General features: G+C 42.1%; 1 protein-coding gene across 2 annotated transcripts; it reads right to left on the bottom strand.

Moving 5' to 3' along the window:
* Nucleotides 1–236: 236 nt before the first annotated feature.
* sik1 (salt-inducible kinase 1) lies at nt 237–12,468 on the bottom strand. Of its 2 annotated transcripts, XM_042494181.1 has the most exons (14): nt 12,207–12,465; nt 10,900–11,103; nt 10,690–10,806; nt 7,425–7,488; nt 7,155–7,316; nt 6,144–6,268; nt 5,929–6,052; nt 5,624–5,844; nt 4,810–4,959; nt 4,603–4,713; nt 4,259–4,484; nt 3,919–4,173; nt 3,616–3,805; nt 237–2,974 (listed from the first exon to the last, which is right to left on the bottom strand). In XM_042494181.1, exons 2-14 carry the CDS (start codon nt 11,050–11,052, stop codon nt 2,476–2,478), a joined length of 2,397 nt encoding a protein of 798 aa, XP_042350115.1. In that variant the 5' UTR covers nt 11,053–11,103; nt 12,207–12,465; the 3' UTR covers nt 237–2,475. The 2 variants fall into 2 exon arrangements, with proteins under 2 accessions (XP_042350115.1, XP_042350114.1); XM_042494180.1 differs by having other exon boundaries at nt 10,690–11,103; nt 12,207–12,468.
* Between the last annotated feature and the right edge of the window lie 288 nt (nt 12,469–12,756).

The raw sequence follows: 12,756 nt of genomic DNA, 5'->3' as shown, positions 1-12,756 counted from the left end.
AAAACCAGCCTATTTTCACATTTAGCAAGGTGAACATGTGGAGTACAATAAATATTATATAAAAATATGGAAATTCAAAGTTTAAACTTCAGCACTTTTTTGCTGCATTTATCAGCGATTAAAAATAATACATCTTTGCCGTAGTGATGACGGTCCTTCACAGTCAAGTAACATAACGTTACCTATGATGACATGTCAATATACCCAACTTATGATTGAAAACAAACAACACACAGTTTAGGAGGTGAACTTTATTTAAATAAATAGACACATAAATAAACAATCTTTCATGAACTAACATTCTCTCTTCTTTAATTTCTCTTCGTCTTTCTCCCTGCACACAGACACACACACACACACACACACACACACACATACACATACACGCGCACGCACACAGACATGCACATGCTCACACAGTCAAGTAACAAATCACAAAAAAAGTAAATGACATCTTATTATCCAAAATTTATCAAAAAGGGTCATTTTACAGATTTGCATCGAGTCTTAGTGTTTCAATAATAGTTTTGTGAAGTTTTTTTTTCTTCATGAGAAACAAAACAAAATGAATAAAGTGCAATTCTTTCTTCTGTTGATGCAGCAAGTTCAAAGGTCAGATTCGGAGAAAGAGAGGTCAGAGAAGATATCAAAAGGGCCAGTAACAGAGCCGTTCATCTTTCTTTCTTCAGCGTAATGATTGGAGATCTCTGAATGGGGGTTTGTTCAAAGGCACAGGTGTTGGTAGTGAGTGCAATCAACCAAAAATTGTTTGGATAGAGATATCAACACTGCAAGTTTCCAACGCAGAACTGAGTTTGGAAAAACACTGCTCTTCTACAAGTTGTTTCACAGATATGAGAGGATAAACTACAATAGCACACATCTCTTCAGCTTTCTAATACGTTGTCTGACCCCACAAATAAATCAGTTTGTTGCAGATTGTTTCTATTTCTAGCCACTTATGGACAACTGAAGAAAGTTCAACTTCCAGCACAACATGGTATTGCTATGTTCTGATTTTTTTTTCTTTTTTCTTATTTTCTAGAAAAGTACAAAAATGAATACCGCCATGGTCCTGATAGTAAAAGCTAGAGATATTAACAACACGTGTAGCATCAGGATTCGGTAGCAGCAGGAGTTTTTATCTCACAGCAAAAGCTCATGAGATCATGTGAAATATGCTCGCTAACCACCGTGCTACATTTCGAGACAGCAATCAAAGTGAAAAGTCAGTAGTGTGTATCTGTGATAGATCACCCATCTCTTGTGCTGTTCGTTCTTTGGTAAAACCCAAATTCTTCCTTTCAGTTAAAGAACTACAAGCATACTGTGTGAGGAAACAGCACTTTGAAATGCCTTTTCTCTTAATTTCTACAGTTTCATGTTATTATGTTACATAACTAGTACCTGTTCTAGTCAGCTAGCTAGCACAGCAAACAGACATATTAAAAGTTATAACACAAAAACCTCAGGCAAATATACATTTTGACCATCCTATGTAGAGCCTCATCATTTGTATTTCAATGTGAAATATTGCACTGTTCCCATAGTCTTTGATCTGAAAATCCTCTGATAATCTGGGACTGACAACATTTTGTTAGGGGAATTGTTTTGTATAGGTTTCCAAATTCTTGCTTGTGGAGGTAGTAAAAGCATCTAACAAGAAGGTGCTTATCAAGCGAAGGGAATCCACATGTGTAAGGTGCTACCGAGCTGACTGATGTACCGGTTGTGCTTGACTCAATCAGCGGGACACTGTCTTCCTTCAGTTTTGGTTGATGAGGATGTAGCAGTCTTTTTGCAGCTTGAGGTAAAAGCAGCATTTGCGTAGCTATAATAATCTTGCACAGAAAAAAAAATCACAGTTTTAATTCAAATCAACTCCTTCAGTGAAGCTTAGGGCACTATGCTGCATGTTCATTGCACTGCTACAGAGAAATGTCTCTTGAGAAAGGCGAACCAAGTGGGAAAAAAAATGAATTTTGGTCTTCTGTCCAGTCAAGTGAAAAATGGCAAGAACAGGAAATGACACAAACCATGTCTAAAAAAAGAAAGAGGAAGAAGGAGCCTTCCTCTATTCAATATAATCAAAGAGTTAACTTAGACAGCATCAAAACATGAGAGATAAATGTATCAGCTAGTGTCAGCTCTCATTTCTTTCAAGTGAGTCCATCGGGGAGCTGAATGATTTTTTCAGTCTATTATTGCTTTTCTGGCTGTCTGATACGAGATTTAACGCCTTGTCCAGAGTTTGGTTATTGCTTCGTCTTTAGCTTATACGTTATCAAAAGTTTACGCAACATGCATGTGTGGACACATTCACATGTGTACCGCATGTTGTTAAATAAAGTGAACGTTTGTCGCCTGCATCTTCTTCTTTTGTTCTTTCTTTTCACTTGCACTCTTTTCTTCTCAGCTCAAAATGAAGAGATGATTTTATCTTCCACAAAGAGAACAATCTCTGGTCTCGATGTTTTACTTCACCATCACACAGTTACTGAGCTGCTGCTGCAGACCCAACTCCTGCATGTCAGGATCTGCGCTGGAGGCCGAGTTCATGCTCCACACTGCTGGCTTGGACATGGCGGCGAAAGTGCCTTGTGTTGCAGACTGGGGCTGCTGTTGCAGGCTGATTTGGGGGTGAGGGTGCTGGCTGATGTGCAGACGAGCCTCGAGGAGGTAAGCAGCGGAGGCCACGGGGGACAGACTAGAAGCGTAGCAGGAAGAGGAGCAGCCAGAGGAAGAGGAGGTCTCGAGGGTTTGTTTCCAGATGCCGTGCTGTAGAGCCACTGATGCCTGCTGAGGAGGCAGGGTAGAGGGGGCAGGGGTGTCAAACATGGAGGAGGAAGCAAACACTGTAGCAGGTGGAGGAGAGGGCGATTGCTGCTGGGCCAGGAAGAGCAGGGGATTCTGGGAAGGTCCTGTCTGAGCGGCTTGGACCTGAGGCTGGGGTTGGTGCTGGATCTGAAGCATCCTGGAACACAGAGACAGAAGATCAGACTCTGTATTTACATCACAGTCAAACAGTCATTGTGCTTACATATACATATATGCTGTTGTGCTACACTTATAGCTCCATTAGGCCATTTGATTGGACTATTGTTCTAGTCCCAGTGTACAAGCATCAGAGGAGACTTAAGTTATTGACGGAAGTATGTCGGAGTCCGTCATGGTAGGAAGCAATATGCTCCCTTTCAGCTAATTGCTATTGAATCTTCTTCCTGTTGACCCATTGTGTCACACACCAAACAAGTTAGCAAGCGGCAAACAACAAACTTTTAAGCGCTGTACATTTGGTATGTATTCTACCCTTTACTTTTGCCATGTTGATACCTTTCTCTTGTTTTGTTTTCTTCCATTTATCTTGTTTTGTTTTCTTCCTTTTATCTTCTTTGGTTTTTCCCAACTTTCTTCTACAAATTAATGCTGATTTCCGGGTCAAAGCCTGGCGTGGGCACCATGGAGCATGCCCAGAACGCCAAGGCCAGTTTAGTTCCAATTTGAGGCTTATACACAAAAGACTAAATTGCCCCCCTAACATCATGTAAACACACTGACTGTGAGCCCCCCTTAGACCAGAATCATGTGCTTTAGTTTTTTTATTTTGTGTCTCACCTTTGCTGGTGCAGCACCTCCTCCAACATGCTGCGGTGCTCAGAGAGAGTTGGACCCAGTGACCCCCGGCTGCCGCGGTTACAGGAAGGTGGAGGAACGACCTGCCTGGTCAGACCCTTGATCTTATTTAATCCCAGAAGCCCCTTAGTGCGTGTGTTTTTCCTCAGCTGCTGGCGGAAAGCTTTGAGGCCTGTGGAAAGGCATGGAAAAGTGTTACACAATCCTCCTTTGATCCGATATCATGCACATTATTAAAAAAAAGAAAAAATAGCATGGATATTTGACACTTTCATGCTCCCGTACCTTGTGTGAGGGAGGTGTCAGATGCTCTGCGACCCTCCTGGAAGCTAGCAGCAGGCAGGTTGCCCTGGGCCTGGGGCAGGAGGTGGGAGGAGAGGGTGAGGGGAACTCCAGCAGGCAGCAAAGCTCCACTTTCGGCCCCGGAGGCCAGAAGTGTTGACATGTCTCCCACTGCAGCCTGCAGAGTTGGGGCCGGGCTGGATGAGGATTTCAGACAGCTGTCAGATGAGGCACCATCTGAGGGACTGACTACAATACCTACAGAGACAGAACAGAGAGGAAATTAGACTCTGCATATGTCTGGATTAGCGTGTGCTATTTTACGCATGTATTACATACTTACATGGAGGGTTGCACTGGTGGAAACGGGCCGACACCTCAGCCAGAGTGTGTCTGCGGGACGTGGTGGTGGGAGGCAGCAGAGGCCCAAGACTTTGTGTGGCCTCCTCCTCCTCCAGGTCTCTTGGTCGCACCTCTTCACTGATGCTTGTCTCCAGCAGGCTGTTGGGTGAAATGGAGCGGTTCCAGAGAAGTCTGTTCAGGCTGGCCTCTACTGGAAACACCACACGCTGGAACAGAAGGTGTCCAACTGTTAGTGACTTGATATGTGTCTCTGGTCTGTCAGTATCTAAAGGTGGAGGGTGAAGCTTCCTAAGCTGCTGAATGCTTTCAAGTTTTATCATTTACCTGGAACAATCCACCTTGGTCAAACTCCATCTCTGGGTAAACTGGAGGAGTGCTTTTGGTTGGAATTGAAAATGATGTGCTTCTAAAACTGTCGGTCGACTCCATTATCACCTGTAAAACAAAAACAAAAGCACACAGTGTTTTAGAGCTCATGTAAAAAAGTTAGATTCGGACTTTAAGATCAATACACCTGGCTCAAATGCTCACCTCTGGGCCGGTGGAGTCAGAGGTGCTCCTGGGTCTCTGGCTCCAGGTCCCACACTGGCGGCTCAGCTGCTGGGTGCGATGCTCTCTCACTCTCTCCAGCAGTAGGTAGTAAATTGCGGAGAAGTGGTTGTAGCTGCTGCTCTGTAGAGACTGAAATAGAAGACAGACAGTAGATTAGTGGTGTTGCTGCTTTGATTAACTTCTGTGGCCCTTAATGCCATCTTATATTCATCTCTTTTTATAGCTTCCTTTTACTCTTCCCACCTATGAATAAGAGCCAGTTATAACAGTAACCCCCTTTTCCACTGGACAGAAAAAAAAAATAAAAACAAAATAAACCAATACCTACAAAAATCTGGCTTTTGTATTTGATGAGAAAGGTTACAGTCAGCCTTCACTTTTGGGTCAAATGACTCGCTGTAGTCACAGGTGTGTATCGGCTCCAGCTCTGACTGGCTTCAATTGATTGTGATGGAAATTGATACCTGGGTGAACGCACCAATTTTAGCGCCTTTACTGGGGCGATTCAGTGATGTACTGCCACAAAATACTGTCTGTCTCCGCCCAAGCAGCACTCTCATATTGTTCAACACTGACCACCCCTAACCCTATTTTCTGGCTCGCCTGAGAAAACGTGACACACTAGAAAAAGAAAAAAGAACAGAAAGGCATACTCGTCTGCTGTACAGCTGTGTACACAGCTCTGGTCTATCAGCAATGGGAAAGCAGTGTATGTATAATCTTTTTGGAGATAGTAGAGCAAGAACTGAGACACAAGTAGACACGAGCAAAACTCTTATCCCTGTTCACACACCTCGATCGTCTTCTGGCGGTCGATGCCCAGTGTGTTCATGATGCCCAGCACTGGTTCGCTGTAGTCCCCCAAGTTGGAGTTGTACTCTGACAGGGAATGGCTGAGGGTCTGGTGGGCGGCTGTTGGGTCTGCCAGCATCCAGCGGTGCTGCTTGATCTGGGCCACGGTGATCCTTCTGGCTGGGTCTACCACCAGCATCTTACGGATCAGGTTTTCACAGTCTGAAGGACGTAAAAAAGAGGAATGAGTCTTGGACTCTGAGCACTATGGATTTGACAAACTTTGGTAACTGGCAGTGATTGTACCTTGAGACATGAAGAAAGGGATTCTGAATCGTCCCTCTGTGACTCTTTGTCTGAGTGCAGGAAGGCTGAGTCCGCCAAATGGAAGAGAGCCGCAGACGAGAACATAAAGCACCACACCAAGACTCTGTGAATTTTAAAAAGCAGAATATTAGCATAAGAAGAAAATGAATGCCTGATTGAAACATTCAGTCTAGAATTTCCCTCTATAAGCTCACCCAAATGTCCAGCTGGGGCCCCTCATATTCTTTGCCTTCAAATACTTCAGGGGCGGCATAAGGCGGGCTGCCACACCATGTAGACAGAGGCTCCCCCGATTTGTAGAAGTTTCCGAATCCAAAGTCTGTAAGACATGGGAAAAAGTGATTTCGTTATTAAGACTTTGTTTGTTCTTTTTGTAGGAACTTGCTGGAGGGCGGATGTGTTTCCTTTTAGAGTCTTATGTCATCGTGATGTTCAAAGACATTTTCCAGATCATATCCAGCACTGCTTTATCATCTCTTGCACAAAGGACTAGTCTTTGGGCACCAATCACTTGATTCAGAATGATTTAAGAATTCCTAAGCTGTTTTTCTGCTACATTGCTACAAACAGCTACCTTGTAAATATTTGTTACATCACAGTACTTATTAAAGTGTCTTTGTCTTTTTTTTTGTAAAGTTTTCTATTTTATATTTATGTTCTTGAGTGTTACAGTATGTTGCCTTATTTTTTTTCCCTCTTAATTTGTTTATTGTACATTTAATGTATGCACCAAAAACCAAAGTAAACTAAGAATAAACTACTTAGTAATAAATATTGTTCTAATTCTGACTTTAAATCTATCATTGCCAAATTTCAGGACTTGAGAGCACATCTGGATGAGAACGCCAGGTTCAGACCAGAGGCTGATGTGCCACCAAGCCTGAAAGCTGGCTGCGGAGATCTGTCGGCTTCCAGGTGAGCCAAAACACTGATCTGCAGTGATAGTTTCAGTGTCAGGTGTCTTTTCTTTTCCATATAATTTTGTCAAAAGTCTGATAGAAAAGAGCAGAGGAGCAGAATTGTGTTTACGTTTCTACTATGTCACCCCTGAAGCTTGTCCAAATATTACATTTTTCAAATTTCAAATTACAGAGAAAGTAAATTACTGAAAAAATAAACCATTGGGTACTGGTGCTGAATTTCAGGTTATGGTACAGGTATTGGTTTAAATGTGAACCCTATCCAACCCTAGATGGCAGACCTACCAGCCAGTTTGATGTTCATATTGGCATCCAGCAACAGGTTCTCGGTTTTTAGGTCGCGATGAACGATGTGGTGTCTGTGGCAGTAGTCCACAGCTGTAAGAATCTGCCAAAACTTCTTCCGTGCCTCATCTTCACTCATGTGGCCGTTTGAGGTCAGGTGGTCTGGAGGGAGAGAGGATATTTTAGTTCAAGGCCGTATTTAAGACAGAAATGTGTTTTATGTATCAGAGTATCATGATCAACAGATCTACAAATAAAAGCTGAACTCACCGAACATTTCTCCGTTCTTTGCATACTCTGTCACGATGTACAGCATGTCTTTGGTCTCCATGACCTAAAAGAAAAAAAGAAAAAACAAACGATAGTTTAAACCAACTGGATCATTGGCAGCTGGTGATGACGAAGAGTAAAACCTGTTCCAAGTCTTTCACATCAGCCTGCTCCAGGCATCTCTTGGTATGAGATTTTTCTAACCACAAAAATCCCCGTCTCATTCTTCTCCGTGTACTTGTTCCACACACACAACACCAACACCCTGGCTTTCCATGAAATGTCCTGTTGCATAAGCCAGGCGTCAGTGACTTCCTGCACGCATTTATATCATGTTTGAAAACCCATTTATACCACAAACCCAGAGGGGAAATGCGTAAATGCATATCATGCTCAAACAGACAAACTATCAAATGGTTGAAAATGTTCTCCCTGAGGCTGGCACTAACTGGGAACAGAAAAGAGTTGAATTTCCCCCCTCTATCTCTTTATTTCTTGGAAACAGAGGGACATATTGACACAGCCTGTTCATATGTGTCACGTATCAAGAAACACCATAAGGGCAACTGCTGTAAATGTCTGGTGCACTGTGAAGGCTGGAAAGACGCAATTCCCGATCCTTTGCTGCAGCTCATAGAAAGCTTCCATTTCCCAGGAGAGCCCTCAGGGACGGGGCAGCTGAGCAGAAAGGTTGCACAACAAAGCAATTTTCGTCATATGACAAAGCCCTGTCTGGCCAACTCTGAATTAAATGTCACTAAATTCCACTGAATGGTGGGGCTTAATTCTTTTCAGCCACCAGCTGCTTTAGAAAACCACGAGAAGAATGATTCAATACACAGACGCCTCCGAGCGGGCAGTAGACTTTATCTGTGAGATAGGGCAGCTCTCCGGGGCTCTGTCACCTTGAGGTGCAGCTGACGTCACGGCTCTGAAGAACAGGCACGTCAAGGACCCTCAGACCAACCCAGGAGGAAGATTAACCCCTTAACGTTCATATATTTATTTCGTTTTATTGGCCGTAAATTAGCTGTGAGGTAGTTGAAGCTGCATGACGTCTGCACTGCGTGAAGAACCCATAATTTTATGATGGCACGTTTCCATTGCATGCAGATATTTCTCATCATTCAGCCTGACATATTTGACTTCTTTAGGAACTTTAGGGTCTCCACTCAGAAATCAAACACATTCATGCCTATTTGAGATCAGCAGTTTGACTGAAGGTGCTGATGGTCGAAGAGAGGCTGACACAAAGACAGAGGGAGAGGAGCCCATGATCCTTGACTATAAAGGAAAAATAACATTTAACTCTCATGAGACCACGGTGAGAATGGAAGCAGCAGCTGATTTATCAGGCCAGAGGTCTGAGACTGCCTCCCACCGTCATCGAGCACCAACCACCTGACTAGCATCACCTCAGACTACCCAAGGGCGCAGAAAAACTGGATGCATCACATGCAACACACAGAGCTGTGAGAGCACCTTTAGAGCTGCGACAGTTAATCCATTAATCAATAGGTTGTCTTCCATTAAATTGATCTACAATTCATTTCTCAAGAAAAAAAGTCAAGATTTTAGGATTCTTAAATGTGAATATTTTCTGGTTTCTTTACTCCTCTATGACAGTTAAGTAAATATCTTACACTGTGGAAAAAAACAAGACATTTGAGGATGTAATCTTGGGCTTTGGGAAACACTGATTGACATTTTTCACTATTTTCTCTGCTACTAACCAAGTAAAGAAAAGTAATCATTGTCATGTTATATTTATATTTTAATAAAAGCAATTAACTAGTGTGCCTTTAATGTCAATTTCCCAGTGGTATTAAACAGTATTGATATTTTTCAAGGTATTGTATCACATTTAGAATTTTTCAGTAATGTGATAATGCTAAAATATTGTTATACTGTATGTTGCGTTTGGTGTATTAAATATAAATATCAAATTTTCTTAACAAATGTGACAGCTACAATACTGAATATTCTCTCACAGACCATATCACCCAACCTGACTTTTATTGCATTTATCAATATCCATTTTCCCCCTGTGAATTAATCAAAATAGTAGAAAGTGTTCATTGTAATTACCCCAAACATGTGTCTCTAAATTGCTTATTTTGTCTGTAATAGTCAATAACGTTTAGTTCACTATCACACAAGATAAGTAAAAGCATCAAACTTTCATAACTGAGAAGCTTGGACAAGGGAACTTTTATCATTTTTACTTGGAAAAAGTAACTAAATGATTAATTAATTTTCTGTCCATCGACTCTGATAATTTAATCTGTTGTTTCGGCTCTTCACGATGGTGAACACTGAGTTTCCAAGGAAATATTGTCTTGTTTTGATTGAGACATTATTTCACAGGAAATACCGCTCAGCTGCTTAACACCGGACTTCAATAATCCTCAAGAGCAGGAAAACAGTGCAGAGCTAAACAAAAGGGCAAAAAAAAGAAAAAGAAAAAAAGAGAGCATTGTGTGTGAGAGTTTGTTTGCGTGGGTGTGTGTTTGTTTGTCTCTTGCCAGACTCGTGCCACAGCGCTTGCAGGGCCGGTCGAGGACAAAAAAGCGGATTCTTTTCCACTAAGTCTTCAATTTGATTAGCAGTAAAGCAGCGCTTTGTGGGGAGGCCTTCACGTGACGCGCAGACACATTGTACTCAGCTTTAACAGACGCTAATTAGACTTAACGCTCAGACCTGAGGATGCACCTTTAACCAGCCTGACTGTTCTCTGCTTCACATACCTCTGCAGTCACTTCTATCATTTTATATATATATATATAGCAAATAAGAACATTGTTCCCAGCACTGACTGGTACCCATGATTATTCTCACTCCCTCTCTCCACACATGCAGACACACACAGAGGGAGGTCAAAAGGGATTGCAGTAATGCTGTTGTGCTGTACTTATGATTCAGTGTGCTCTGAGAGTCAACAGCTCACCACAAGCCGGCACAAACCACTTAGATAACAAATGGCCCTTATTTTTGCCACACATAATAGCACCGCTGCATACCAACAATAACCAGGCTCTGCACCACATCACTGTTACAGAGGGAAATATGTTTGTCCCCATTTCGCAAAGCTTTCCACACCATTGCATTTTTGTAACTCCCAGATTCATGCGTGTGTTCAGACTGGCTCCCTGCACTTGAAAATGTAATATAGGTGGAATAACACACAACTGCATGCACAAATCATTCTGCACACATACAAACACATGCATGAAACAACACTGCAGAGATAGAAGATAATACACACCTGGTACAGTTTGATGATATGGGGGTGGTTAAGCAGCTTCATAATCTGCACCTCTCTATAAATTTTCTCCAGGTTGGAGGGGTTCAGTCTGGTCTTGTCAATTATTTTAATAGCCACCTGAAAAAAAAAGTAAATTGTAAAAAAATGAGAGATCGTGCATTTTAAAAAATCTTTAAAGTCAGTCACATAATTATAAGGAAAGGTGCCAACCTGTGTTTTGGTGACTTTATGTTTGGCCAGTTTCACAACTGCAAAGTTTCCCTTCCCCAGGGTGCGGATGATCTCGTAGAAGCCGACCTGCAGTGGCCTTCCCTGGGCAGGGCTGGACTGAGCCCCCCGGCTGCTCTCTGACGTGCTCACCATGGTGCACCAACCGTCTGGAGTTACAGCGTTATGAGGATTTAAGGCGAGTACCTGCACATACAAACATTGCTTTTTATTTTACAGCACATTAACAGATACATTAAAACAGTGGTGGGATGTAACTAGGTACATTTACTCAAATAAATTTACAATTTTTATGTTACTTTACACTTTTACTCCACTACATATATTTGATAGCTGTGGTTACTTCAAAGATTCAGATTATTGATACAAAATATAATCAACTAAAAAAATATGGTGTATATATATATATAAGCTATAAATTAAGCTACTCAGCAACATATCAACTAACTAAAATTGGTTTCACCTTTACCACCCACAGTATTAAAGTGATGAATACATTAATGCATCAGAAATTACAATCCAATGATATATCATTCTGAAATGGGAGCACTTTTATTGAATGGTTGATTCATCGGCATTTATTTCGAACAAACAAAACAAAACAAAAAGATAAAAAAAAACCAACCAAAATAACAATTGAAATGGATGATAATCTATACACAACTCATGGAAAGATTCTAATAACCAACAAAAATTAGATGTTACATGTTCAAAAAGGACTAGGATGAAGTATAAACGTATTATTTCCTACCCCCTCTCAGTTGCTCCTTGATTAATTATTTCACTTGCAGTAAAGATTTGAATGCAGCACTTTTACTTTCTGTACTGTAGTATTGATATTTTTACTTCAGTAAAGAAAAAAAATCAGTACTTTTTCAACCACTGCATCTAAACATTACATTTCTTGTGGCAGGTGCTTTTGTCCAACTTAAAATAAGTGTAGGATATGCTTGTGGGTCTATAAACAACTATGGTGCAGGAGCGTGAAAACTTTCTCCCACTGAAATCATTTGTTCTTACAGAGCGTGCTGTCAGTTTTATGCTCAAAAGTACAGTACGTATCCAAGTAGTTAAAATGGTCTTTTTATTGCGTAAAATCTGTAACCATTAATTAATTAGAAATTTGGGTACTTTTTGTAACTGTTATATTGAAAGTGAAAGAGGCGAGAAGTCGGCTTGACAAAAAGCAAAGGTAGTTTTGAATTTTGTGAGAAAATTATAGAAAAGGGAAATATGAATTGTAAGCCTACTAAAAAGTGAGTCTAAATGAGAGAGGAGTCTCGTCTTACCTTAATAAGAGGACATAAACAACCTTCGCTCACAGCTCTCGGATGAAATGTAAACCATTCCACAACTAGAGCGGAGAAACAACAACAATAGGGAGTCTGGAAAAACTGTAGAAAACCCGCGCGGAGCAACTTTTTCCTCCCGTCTTTACTTTGTACAACAAGACTCTCGGCCCGGGACTCGGTGCTGCCGGTGTGTGCCTGTGCGCTCCGCCGGAATGCAGAGCAGAGGCTTCGGCTCTCGCAGGGGAACTCCTCCTCCTACTCCTCCCTGCCTCCCTCCCTCTGCCACCATAACAAATTGATACCCACCTTATTAACGTCACACCCGCGTCAGAGCTTCGAGCTGGGTGCAAGGCAAGGCCGGGCTCGAGCGCAGGGCACGGGTTGCCAGGCAACCGCGCGGCTCGGGCGCACGGTGACGTGAGTGCTGATGGAGAGGTTGCTGGGAGATGGGGACGGTGACGTCAGTAGTAGAGATGTGTCACCACGTGATGTTTCCCTCTGCCGGGCTGTTGCTCGTGGGCTGCCTCGCTCTCACTCCACAGACCGG

Source organism: Plectropomus leopardus, chromosome 10 (assembly GCF_008729295.1).
Source record: "Plectropomus leopardus isolate mb chromosome 10, YSFRI_Pleo_2.0, whole genome shotgun sequence".
In the NCBI taxonomy this organism is placed as follows: Eukaryota; Metazoa; Chordata; class Actinopteri; order Perciformes; family Serranidae; genus Plectropomus; species Plectropomus leopardus.
Note: the sequence above shows the minus strand (reverse complement) of the source record. Positions and strands in the feature narration are given on the sequence as shown.